The sequence below is a fragment of the Eriocheir sinensis genome, chromosome 27, assembly GCF_024679095.1.
Source record: "Eriocheir sinensis breed Jianghai 21 chromosome 27, ASM2467909v1, whole genome shotgun sequence".
NCBI lineage: Eukaryota > Metazoa > Arthropoda > Malacostraca > Decapoda > Varunidae > Eriocheir > Eriocheir sinensis.
In genome coordinates, this window is record NC_066535.1 from 6,681,291 (window position 1) to 6,692,834 (window position 11,544).

The 11,544-nt window shown below is 43.8% G+C and overlaps 1 protein-coding gene and 1 long non-coding RNA gene across 2 annotated transcripts in view; one reads left to right on the forward strand and one right to left on the reverse strand.

Moving 5' to 3' along the window:
* The first annotated feature begins 279 nt into the window (after positions 1-279).
* LOC127004043 (acyl-CoA dehydrogenase family member 11-like) overlaps positions 280-11,544 on the forward strand; it is a 19,795-nt gene continuing 8,530 nt past the window's right edge. Inside the window, exons 1-6 of the mRNA XM_050871272.1 lie at positions 280-484; positions 2,535-2,668; positions 2,943-3,114; positions 5,299-5,440; positions 6,120-6,310; positions 11,237-11,336. Of these exons, the coding sequence (XP_050727229.1) occupies positions 6,224-6,310; positions 11,237-11,336 (187 nt within the window). The 5' untranslated portion in view covers positions 280-484; positions 2,535-2,668; positions 2,943-3,114; positions 5,299-5,440; positions 6,120-6,223. The remainder of the gene's footprint in view (positions 485-2,534; positions 2,669-2,942; positions 3,115-5,298; positions 5,441-6,119; positions 6,311-11,236; positions 11,337-11,544) is intronic.
* Positions 10,691-11,544, reverse strand: part of LOC127004044 (uncharacterized) — a 16,492-nt gene continuing 15,638 nt past the window's right edge. Inside the window, exon 3 of the long non-coding RNA XR_007757590.1 lies at positions 10,691-10,907. This is a non-coding gene — a long non-coding RNA (uncharacterized LOC127004044). The remainder of the gene's footprint in view (positions 10,908-11,544) is intronic.

Consider the following 11,544-nt stretch of genomic DNA (forward strand, 5'->3'; position numbering starts at 1 on the left):
TTAGGAGTTTGCTTGATTTTCAGTTTGCTTGTTTGGCTATTCAGTTGTGTGGCTGCTTCCTTGATTGATTGGCTTGTTTGGCTTCTTGCTTGTGGGCATTTTTTTGTACTTTACCGGTTTGTTTATTTGCTTCTTTGCCTTCTCATTTGCTTGCTTATTTGTTTGGCTATTTGGTGCCTGTAATCATCAGTAATAGCAACCAACATCACGCCTGCACCCGGGCAATGCTTTTAAGGGGTTGGAGCGGAGGAGCCGTTACAAAGAAAGAGTGATGGTGTTGCTCGGTCGTTTGTTTACGTCACGGCCAGCCTCCGCCCAGACCCTGACAACCAGACAGCCTTGGACCTTCTACTATTACTACTACGTTCTATCCTCCCACCCATGAATTTTAAGTGTTGCCCGAGTGTGAGGAGCGTTTATCAGGACAACCACTGAAGGCTGAGTGTGGGGAGCGTTTATCAGACTGGTGACGCCTCAGAGGAAGGTTGGTGAGGTTATTGAGTACTCTTGACACATTTAGGAATAGGATCATCAATCATTATCTCCCTAATCCTGGCCCTTCATCATGTACCAATACCTTTTCTCATCCTAACCCTTATCCTAATCCTTTCCTGGCCCCTTGAATCCCCTGCACAACCCCCGCATATCATGCCACCCAAGAGTGGCCCTCTGCAGGTCCCCTAGAAATTAAATGAAATTATGCATGTAGGTAGATATGGAGAGTCACTACACGCCTCCAATATTGCTCCCACGAGAATAATAATCTTTCCAAGGTCTCACATACTGTTGTACTTCTCTAGTTTTACCAGCTCATCATACATATACAGCATCTACAAGTGATAATAAGAAATAACAGATATTACTCCTCTCCAACAAACTTAAAACACCTGGTAGTTTGGAGGGCTATGAAGACCAGGGAAATTGTGGGGTAAAAGCAGGTATTGCAATGATGCTGTCTACCTGCAATGAACCGTTTCTGTGCTCTACTCCAACTGAGCTTTACATAACCTAACCTCTAGCAGGGGAGGCTTCACCCCCCTCAACCCCCCTCCTAACCAGAGGGGGGCTGCATCCCCCCTGGGCCCCCCCCACATGTATGATGCGCCAGTAAAACTAGAGAAGTTATTGCTAATTTTATGAAATACACATAGGCCGCACTCACACTCACCGCCTCGCCTTTTATTTTGGGTAATGCTTTATAAGAAGTCCACCTCCCCCTTCGCCACTCCAGCCCCCCCTACCCTCCAAGACAAGCCTGGGGAACTGGGGTTTGGGGGGGGAAGCCAAAATCACTGAAAAATGGGCTTAAAAATTTTCCTAGAAAAATTCCTAAATGAAGAAAAATTCCCTAGTCTCGAAAGTAAGTTAAGTACTAACTTTATAACCTAACAGCCCCCTTGCCCCCTGTTAACCAAGAGGGCTGTGCCTCTGACCTCACATGTATGATGCCTGAAAATCGTGTTTTATATATATATATATATATATATATATATATATATATATATATATATATATATATATATATATATATATATATATATATATATATATATATATATTTTTGGGGAGCATATTTAAGCTACTCAACCTAACTTTACGACCTGCTACCCCCCTGGACCCCCCTCCTAACCAAGGGGGCTGCGGCCCCCTGGACCCCCCATGTAGGGAATTTTCCTTAATTTAGGGATGTTTCTAGGGAAATTTTGGAAGCAGTGGGGTACAGGGGGGGCGCAGCCCCCCTTGGTTAGGAGGGGGGTTAGCAGGTCGTAAAGTTCGGTTAGAGTAGTTTAAATATGCTCCCCACCGAAGAAAAAAAAAAAAAAAAGATTTTCCGGTGCATCATACATGTGGGGGCTGCGCCCCCCTTGGTTAGCATGGGGGTGAGGGGGGCTGTTAGGTTAAAAAGTTGGGACTTTCCTTACTTTCGAGACTAGGGAATTTTCCGTCATTTAGGGATTTTTCTAGGGAAATTTTGGAAACCCATTATTTAGTGGACGCTGCATGCCTCTTCCGGATAGATTAGCCCCTGACCCTATAAGGAGTTAGTATGTTCAAGTATTCATGAGGAGAGCAACTTTTGGAGGAGTTTCATTATTCCGACTTTGACCCAGGACAACTACTGTGGCATATGACTTCACATGTTGCCTAAATCCTACTCCTGCCTTCCTAGAGGGTGTTCCTCTCAGTTAGGGGCCACTGCTCTAAAGCAGACAACTGATTTCTCCCACTTGATCTTGTTCAAGTTAAAAATGGGAATATCACCACTTTCCTGCTGTTGAGTTTTGTCAGTTTTCTAATCCCCTCTGTGTTCATGACTAAGATTATTTCTTTCTGCAAATTCAAGTTGATCTCTTGTTTCACATACCCATTTCATAATTGTCAGTTGCTGTTTTATCAATAATTTGGGTACCACCTATAAACTTGAAATCTCCCATAACTATTATATTTCAAATGGATTAGTTTGACTTTAGTTTTGATGTTGAAAAACAGCATTCAAGCTAAGTTCAAAGTTTTCATAATGACTTTCTTTGCAGAATGTGGCAAGTCATGTATTCAACTCAGCTGCTCCACACAAAAGCGGCATTTCAGCATCTCATTACAAAGGGGGTTCGAGGCATTGCAGTTACAGCAAAAAGTTATCAGCACCCCGGGCCACAGTCACCAGAGAGTAAGCCATTACCTTTGTTTTATTAGGATATTCAGTAGTTCTTGAAGGTATCTCATATCTTTTTTATGAAGATGATTTTTTGATGTGTGGTAAATTGTTTTGTAGTAGCAGGAGAAAACTAATTAAATTAAAATGCTGCTCTAATTAGCAGATATTTAAGATGCACTAGGAAAGATATTTGTATTTATGAACATTAATCTTTGAAACTGATTTTTAATGCACTTGTTATAACATTGCCATTTAAGGCCCCTAATATTGTGTAACAATTTTGTAGGTTATGTCGACAGATCTCGAAGAGATACTTTGGAGGATCTGAAACAAAGTTACGAATTCAGTTTTCTCGGTCAAAGCTTGGAGGTTTCACACAGACTCCTCCTCACCAAGAGAATCCTTTCACCAACAATGCTTTCCTGACATCCTATCTTACTCGAGTGCTGCCTCAGCAAGTGAGTTTGTGCTCAGAATATGAACAGATATCCTTGTGTAAATATGTTCTGATGTCTGCTTAAAGTCCCTTAATAATGATGTGACCACAGCAAGAGATTCTCCCTTTGTTTGTCCATAAGCATTGCCTACTCCAGTAGTTTTACTTTTTCATTCTTTCCTTGTGTTTCAAGCATGTCCTTCCATTTTTTTGGGGGTTGTCTTGTTCTTGTTTTCCCAAAAATGAGTTGAAGCAACCAAAGTAGATTTTGAGTGACAAGTACCTGGGGAATGCATCTTGTCACCACTGTTACTTGCTGTTATTGCATTTTTATCCTTTGTTTTACTTCCAACACATAAGTAATTCATCCTGTGCTATAATATTAATTATTCTCTGTATGTCTCCCACTTCCACATGGGGTCAATGTTCTGAGGGTTGGGGCTTGGGGCTAAAGACTACTATCCATATCAGACCCTATGACATACCGTTTTTCGCAAATATCTTTCAAACGAAGACTTGGATCAACATGGTGCTTTGGCACAGATTGTTTCGCACACTCTGCTAATTTTTGATGCTATTGTGCACTGCCAGATGCTGTTAATTATGGCGTTTACTCCTGACTGTGATGGCAAAACCTGCGTGAGCCACTTAACACATTCAAACAGGTGAGGCATGACGTATTTATGACGTGTATCAATCAACTACCTCCACCCCTGGCTTCCCCTACTCCCATCCCTCCCTTTCCCTCCCTCCTCCTTCTCTCCTGCACTCTCTCTCTCTCTCTGTCTCTCTTTCTCTCTATCTCTCTCTCTCCTGTGATGAGAGAGAGAGAGAGAGAGAGATGGGGAGGGTAGGGAGGGATGGGAGTAGGGAAGCCAGGGTGGAGGTAGTTGGTGGATACACGTCATAAATACGTCAAGCCTCACCTGTTTGAATGTGTTAAGTGGCTCACGCAGGTTTTGCCATCACAGTCAAGAGTAAACGCCATAATTAACTGCATATGGCAATGCACAATTGTGTCAAAAATTAATGGAGTGTGCGAAACAATCTGTGCCAAAGCATGATGCTGATCCGAGTCTTCGTTTGAAAGATATTTGCAAAAAACGGTACGTCATAGAGTCTGATATGGATAGTAGATGCTCTTCATGATGTCACTGATGGCACTGGGGTTTGAACTACCTTGCCCTGACTCTTCACTTCCTTGGTTTGGTGCTCCACCCCATCAGACCCCCTCACCCCACACTACTTCACATTCACTATGCTGTGTTTATTATTCAGCATTGACAAGAGTAAAGTTGGACTTGTGAACGTATTGAATTACTAACAACCCCTGAAACCAATCATGTTTGTAATTAGGGGAGTGCCTGTACAGATGAGAAGTGTGATCTCATACCCTGATCCCACATTTTGAATGGAAATATTGGGGTTCATCTTATATGTCCTTCACCTTACATGCTGGAAAATATAATTATCTGCAACTCTATATGCACAGGACATGGATCCACAAACTTATCCCTCTGTTCTCATAGAGTGCGATTATATCTGAGAAATTATCCTCATTAAGACTGAGATACACGAAACTCACAGTATCAACATAACATAGAGGAAAGTGGGGTAAATGATTTGCAAAATTATCACAATCTGCATAATTGAGGGGTATGTTTGGGACTAATGGGGCACAGCATCTGGGGGATAAGAGATAGTGAGCATTGTGGGTTGGGCAGGGAGCTGATGGCAGTCCATGTCTCTGTCTCATTGTCCCTTGAGCCTGTGATGGGTCCCCTTATTCTGGGACACTGGTTAAATGTGACATCCAGATTCTCATAGTTTACCTTGCCCAGGCTTTCCCAGGCACCCATTTGTCGATCAACCCGAAAGGGAGGACAAACTGATGGGTGAGTTGTGCACTGACTGCCCTGGGCCAATATCAAACTTGGGCCTGCAGATTCATAACATGGTGTGCTGATCACTGCAACATGGATTGAGGCATAGAGAAAATTTTAGTTAACTCAGAATTGACACCGAGCAAATAAATCCACAGTGTTATGGTGTTTACCTGTGGGACTTGAGATATATTTTTGTTTCAGGAAGTTGTTGTGATGGGTGTTGTAGACAGTGTATTTGTATAAGTGTAATATTTGAGTATATATTATTTAGTTACAATCACATTTATATGCCATATTAATTAGAATCTGTATATATTAAGGTTCAAGATGACATCTGGAGTGACCTGACAAGATTTGGGAAGAGAGCTGTGGTGGATATTTATCCTTTAGGGAGAGAATGTGAGCTGAACCAGCCGTATGTGAGAACGTTTGATGCCTGGGGAAACAGAACTGATGAATTAGGTAAGGAAATGGAATACTATTTACATAGATATTGAAAGTTTTCTCATACCCCTGTCCTTTACAAAGTTTCCCTTATTTAAATTATTTAGTAGTTTTTGTCAGGTAATCATGAAATTTATTTTTGTAGTTAGTGGTTTGGTTAGCTTTGTCAAGTTGATTAATGTCATTAATTGGCAAGTAAGAGGTGTACTGAGAGTTAAGAAATTATCATTACAGGTATCCGAGAAATTTCACATCTCAGTTTATCTTGTGAACCATTTTTATTTATGATAAATAATTTAGAAATTTAAAATTTCTTAGTAGTCACTGAATTTGTTTTTAACCCCCAAAGGATGGGCTAGAGGGTGATTCTCTGCTCGCAGAACGTGTGCCATTTGCTAACTTTTGGCAAAATAGGTGTTCTTCATCAATGCCCTACATGAAAATTTCAGACAAAAAAAAAAATAGTTCATGCCGTAGTGCTTTTTCACTGCCAATCTTTCATCTACATGATGAAAGAAACTTGAAGTCCCTCAGTTGCAACACGGTGGAGATATGATGGAAAGTACATATTTTGGCGGGACAGAGGATGACGGGAATTCCCACACCCTGCCTTTCTCTGCCCAAGCGGGAATTTATAAATGGCAGAATTTATAAATGTGTGTATTCAAGGGAATTTGTTTAATAAATATAATTTCAGTAACATGCCAAGCCTGGAAGGATCTCAAGAAAGTATCTGCTGAAGAGGGCCTCATAGCAACTGCTTATGAGGGAAAGTATGGACCTTATGATCGCCTCTATCAGATGGTGAAGCTGTTCCTCTTCTCCCCTATTTCGGGCCTCTACTCCTGTCCCTTGGCAATGACAGATGGAGCAGCAAAAACAGCAGTGGTAAGATTCATGAAGTCTGTGTTTTATTATATAAAGTAAAGTATTTTCATTGAAAGCTTGATGCCCATTATTCTCTTGTGTAGCACAGTATATAGAATGTTATAAAGGCATTCTCAGATTTATGACCTCTTGTGTTCATCATTTTAATTAAATAATCAGTTTAAACACCCCTAAATTTTCCATAGAGGTTTGTAACATGCAAGTCAGTGGTGGTTTATTACATGGAGGGTATACAAACTGCATGTATTGCTGGGGAGTACATTTATTCACTTATTCAACATATTTCAGCTAAATCAATACCTTGAAAATAGTAAACTTAATTTTGTTGCTAGATGTTGGGAAATAAGTTTATGCACTGCAGTGTAAACACAAGGAACTATACATACAAAGAACAGCCTTCATCATTTATTTAGGTGGCTCAGCATGTCTGCTTGTCATGATTGCTAATCAGAAAAATTATCATGCCACTGCATGTCTAAAGAGCTCAATGGTAAAAATTGCTTGCTTGGTAACGCAGCCACAAAATTAAATATTACTAGCAATTTACTGTAGGGGTAGGGCGGGTCTATCTGGATGAGGAATGCAGCGTCCTCAACCTCCCCGAGCTGGCTGGTTGTCTTTTTCTCTCTCCTGTTTATGATTCTTTCTTTGGGTTACCAGGGGATTAATCCTTCCAGGGGTCCTGTGTCCCTGCCCTATGGTGAGCATTCAATCCAGGCCCTGATTTGGGCTGGTTGAGGGAGGGGTTTGCACCCCCTCCCCCTATAAAAAATTCTCCTAGCTAAAAGCAAAATTTAAGAAGAGGTCGGGTTCTGGTCTTGCTGGGGGGCCTGACTGTGCGGCAGGCTTCCCTGATGCATCTGCATCCGCATCCAGGGAGCCTGCTGTCAGTGACGGGTGCAGGGCAAAGTCTATGGGACTCCTGCACCTCGGAGGAAGTGCCCCCTAGCTTTTTTTTTTTTTTTTTTTTTTTTTTTTTTTTTTTTTAGGGTGGCCGGGAGGGGGGTGCAGAGGCTGTGCCCGCCTGCAGAGCCAGGCCCGGGGTTAATCTTTGGAGGGCTCTGTGTGTGGGCTCCTGGAACGTCCGGAGCCTTTCGGATGATGATCAACTGCCCTTTCTATCAGATGAGCTCATAAGGCCAAGGGTGGACATAGTGGCACTCTGTGAGACGAGGAGGCCTAACAGTGGTGAGATCAGTGAGGGGGGATTCACCTTCTACTGGTCTCGCATGAGCAATAGCTTCCGTCTCAATGTGGTAGCTATGGGCATCTCCAGCCAACTGCTGCCATTTGTGGTTGAGGTTACTCCGGTTGATTAGCGTATAATGCGAGTGAGGCTGAAGCACACACTGGGCTTCATGTCTCTTGTTGCAGTGTACGCTCCTACCGAGATGTGTGAAACGGAATAGAAGATGTTATGCACCAAATTCAACTCCTTATTAGGCTAGTGCCCTCCATTGGACTCACTCATTGTCTTGGGTGACTGGCACTGATAGAGTTAACTACAAACTATGTATTGGTCCTCATGGCTCTGATACCAAGAACATCAACAGCTCTCTTCTCCTGAGTTTTGCAAGATCCAGGGGGTTGAGAATTGCAGGTTCTTGGTACCATAGACCTGAGCTACACCGCTGGACTTGATATAGTGATGCTGGAGGGGTAGCTAAGGAGATTGACCACATCCTCGTAAGTACTCGTTGGAGGATCCTTCAGAACTGCAGGGTTTATCGGAGTGCTGATTTCGTTGCAACTGACGACAGGCTTCTTGTTGCAACACTCAAGCTTCATGTCGGGTCAAGAAGAATCTCGAGATGCAACAGTACCGTGTTCCATCTCGAAAGGGTGAAAGACCTAGCATGTTCTCAGGAGTATGCAGTGAGGCGGTGGCCGAGTGGTTAACGTGCGGGTGTGGTGAGTCCAAGGACCTAGCATGAACTAGGTTCGAGTCCCCACTGAAATACACTGATTTTTCAAGTCATCGCCAAGTGGCGTAAGATTACCCACACATGCTGTCCAAATCTTCAATCAACTTTAACTTCAGTGACTTTGGTCAAAAGAAGCACCAGGGGGCAGCATGGGCCAAACAAGAGTCATACATCATGGCAGCCACTATAAATAAAATTAGCCTGCGCCGTTAATGGGCTGGGGCTGTCTATACGGCCCCTCAAGAAACCCTACCAGTGCTACAGGCAGCACACAAAAAAAAAAAGGTTTGATGTGCTCAACACCCTTGATGACCCTGTAGAACTGTGGAATACCTTCAAATGTGAGATTCTTTAAGCTGCCAAGGAGTGCATTGTAGAGCACCCGAGATCTAGGAGTGGCTTTGCCTGGCGGAGACGCTGGAGAATATTGAGGAGAGTAGCGCTGCCAGACTTGTTGGGAATTGGGACCAATATAGGACTCTGTCACATAGGATTAGAGCTCTCCTGAGGAGAGACAAGAAGAGATATGTCAGGGGTCTCGCTGAGGAAGTTGAGGGCCATATAAATACAAATGACGTCCGACCTGCTTACTGAGCCCATAAGAAACTCTGCTCCAAGTCTCCCTCTCAGGTGAGCACTATCTGAACCGCTGATAGTTGCCTTGTTGTGGACATGGATGGGCAGAGGGCTCGTTGGGATGAGCAGTTGTACACGACAGACCCTCCAAGTGGGCAGCTTCCAATTGCTGGGTTGCAGGTGGCGGATCCTGATCCGCCCATCGACGAAAGTCCACCCTCTCTTTACGAGGTCAAAGAGGCTGTGGCAAATTTGAGGGGTGGAAAGGCACCTGGCACCTGTAGCATCAGTGCAGAGCTGCTCAAGGCTGGAGATGAGGCCATGATCCATGGGTTGCATGCAGTCTTGACTGCCGTATGGCAGTCTGGTACCATTCCTCCTGACTGGAAGAGGGAGTTGGTCGTCCCTCTCTGGAAAGGGGACCAACAGGACTGCAACAACTACCGTGGTATTACTCTGCTCAGTGTGCCAGGTGAGATGTTTGCCCATCTATTGCTGATGTGAATTCACAGCCAGATGCTGAAGCTGCAAAGACCTGAACAGTCTGGGTTCACGCCTGGTAAGTCGACAACTGACCGTATCCTAGCACTCTGTGTACTGGTGGAGTACCTATGCGAGTTTCCACAGAGGATGCTTGCAGCCTATGTCGATCTCAAGAGGTCGTTTAACTCAGTGCATCGCAAGGCACTCAGGGATCTTATGCAACTCCTTGGGATTTCTGTAAGGACTATTGGTTTGCTGACTGGCCTGTATTTTGGGACAGAGTGTTGTGAAGTGTGGGGGGTGCTTGTCCAACTTCTTTCCCGTGAATGCAAGAGCGAGGCTGGGCTGTATCCTTGCCCCATCGCTTTTCAGTACTTTTATGGACTAGTTACTAGGCAGAGTTGTGGATCACAGTCATTGTGGAGCATCCATTGGCAATACCAGGGTCACCAACCTTATTTTTGCTGATGATTCAGTAATCCTATGGAGACACTGGAGGGTTTGGTGATGGCTCTCGAGGCCCTGCAAGAGGGGGCAAAGCTCTTGGGACTTCAGGTCTCCTGGGTCAAGACCAAGGTACAGGTATTTGTAGGCTTGCTAGATGAAACAGTAGCCTACAGTCTGTACATGCGTGTGGCAAGGACATTGAGATCTCGGAAAATTTCACACACTTTGTTCATAACAACGGTGTCTCGCCAGGAAGTCTTATGGTGGATTGGCTTGGCCCATAGTGTTATGGACTTGCTCAGCACGAGTACTATATGGCGCTGTCGATACCTGTGCAGAAGGACAAAGATCCAGATGTTCAAGTCCCTTGTGCTCCCTGTCTTACTCTATGGCTGTGAGACATGGACATTAAATGGCGACTTGGAGAGGCAGATTGATGCCTTTGGTAACAAATGTCTATGCAGATTCATGGGATATCGATGGAATGGCTGTCAAACCGGCGACTACTCCGTGAGACTGATTCGACATGTCACATATATTACCTGCATTGTCCGTCGATGCCAACTCCGGCTATATGGGCATGTGGCACATTACCCTGAAGCTGATCCTGCTCATTGGGTTGTGTCTGTTAGAGACAATCCTGAGTGGAGGAGGCCAAGGGGATGCCCACGGAGTTTGTGACTTGAGCAAGTCGATAGATTCTGCCAGGAGGTACTCAGGATGGGAAGGGGGCTTGCATAAAGACTCGCCCAGAGGGACCTCCAGATTTGGCGTCATAGGGTGGGTGAGGCGACAAGCCCTCCGGCGTATGTCCCCATTGATTGATTGAATTTACTGTTTTCCAAGACATGGTTGTGATGGCACTAATTGATAAAAATATATCAATAGCTTATTACATTAATGACTTTGAAATAAATTACTGATTTGTCTAGGGTAAGCAACCAGCTCACACCACTTTAACTTTATTAATTGGGACTGCAAAGACCTACCTAAGGACAAATTTACTATTGTACTACTAGTTGTATGGATATACGGTCCAGTCTTGTAGTACAGGTGTAGAATCTGGCTGCAGGACACGCTGTACCGCTGCAGGTCCATCACTCATGTGGGGAAAGTCTTGGCATTTGTTGTAACCTTGGTCATGAGCTAGTCTTGGTTGCTGGGCCCTGAAAAAAATAATTATTTTCTAACACAAGAAATGCATTAGATAAAAAAATGTATTGCAGTGTTAAAATTAGACCTTTGTCAGTTTGATAGAGCCATACCAAGGCCATTTAATACTTTGCCTTCCAAAAAGAAATCTCAAGACTGCTGTGAGCATGCATGGTCATCCTCCTATACAAGTTCAAATTTACCCCACCAGTTCCTAGCAAATCTCAACTCATGCTCAGGCAGAAATCTTCATACCTGAAGCAGAATAACCGTTAATATCAGGAATAGATAATGGCAGACAATTTTCACAAATATACACTTCTAAATGGAAATATTTTTTCAGATGATAAAGTCTCCCAGCCTTCAAGATGCTTATCAGCATCTTACTTCACGTGACCCTCAACAATTTTGGACTTCAGGCCAGTGGATGACAGAGAAGAGAGGTATGATATATGCTGAAGTTTACTGCTTGTAAGGCAATATGGCATTTGCATTAGCTGCACATGCCACATGACCTCTGTGCTCAACTCCATCTCTTCAGCCCTTGAGACACAGGGAAGATGTGACATATGGGTTATCACATTTACCTCCCCTATAATCTGTTTCAGTAGGATATTACAGACGGCCACACCCCCTCATGTTCTTCAATTT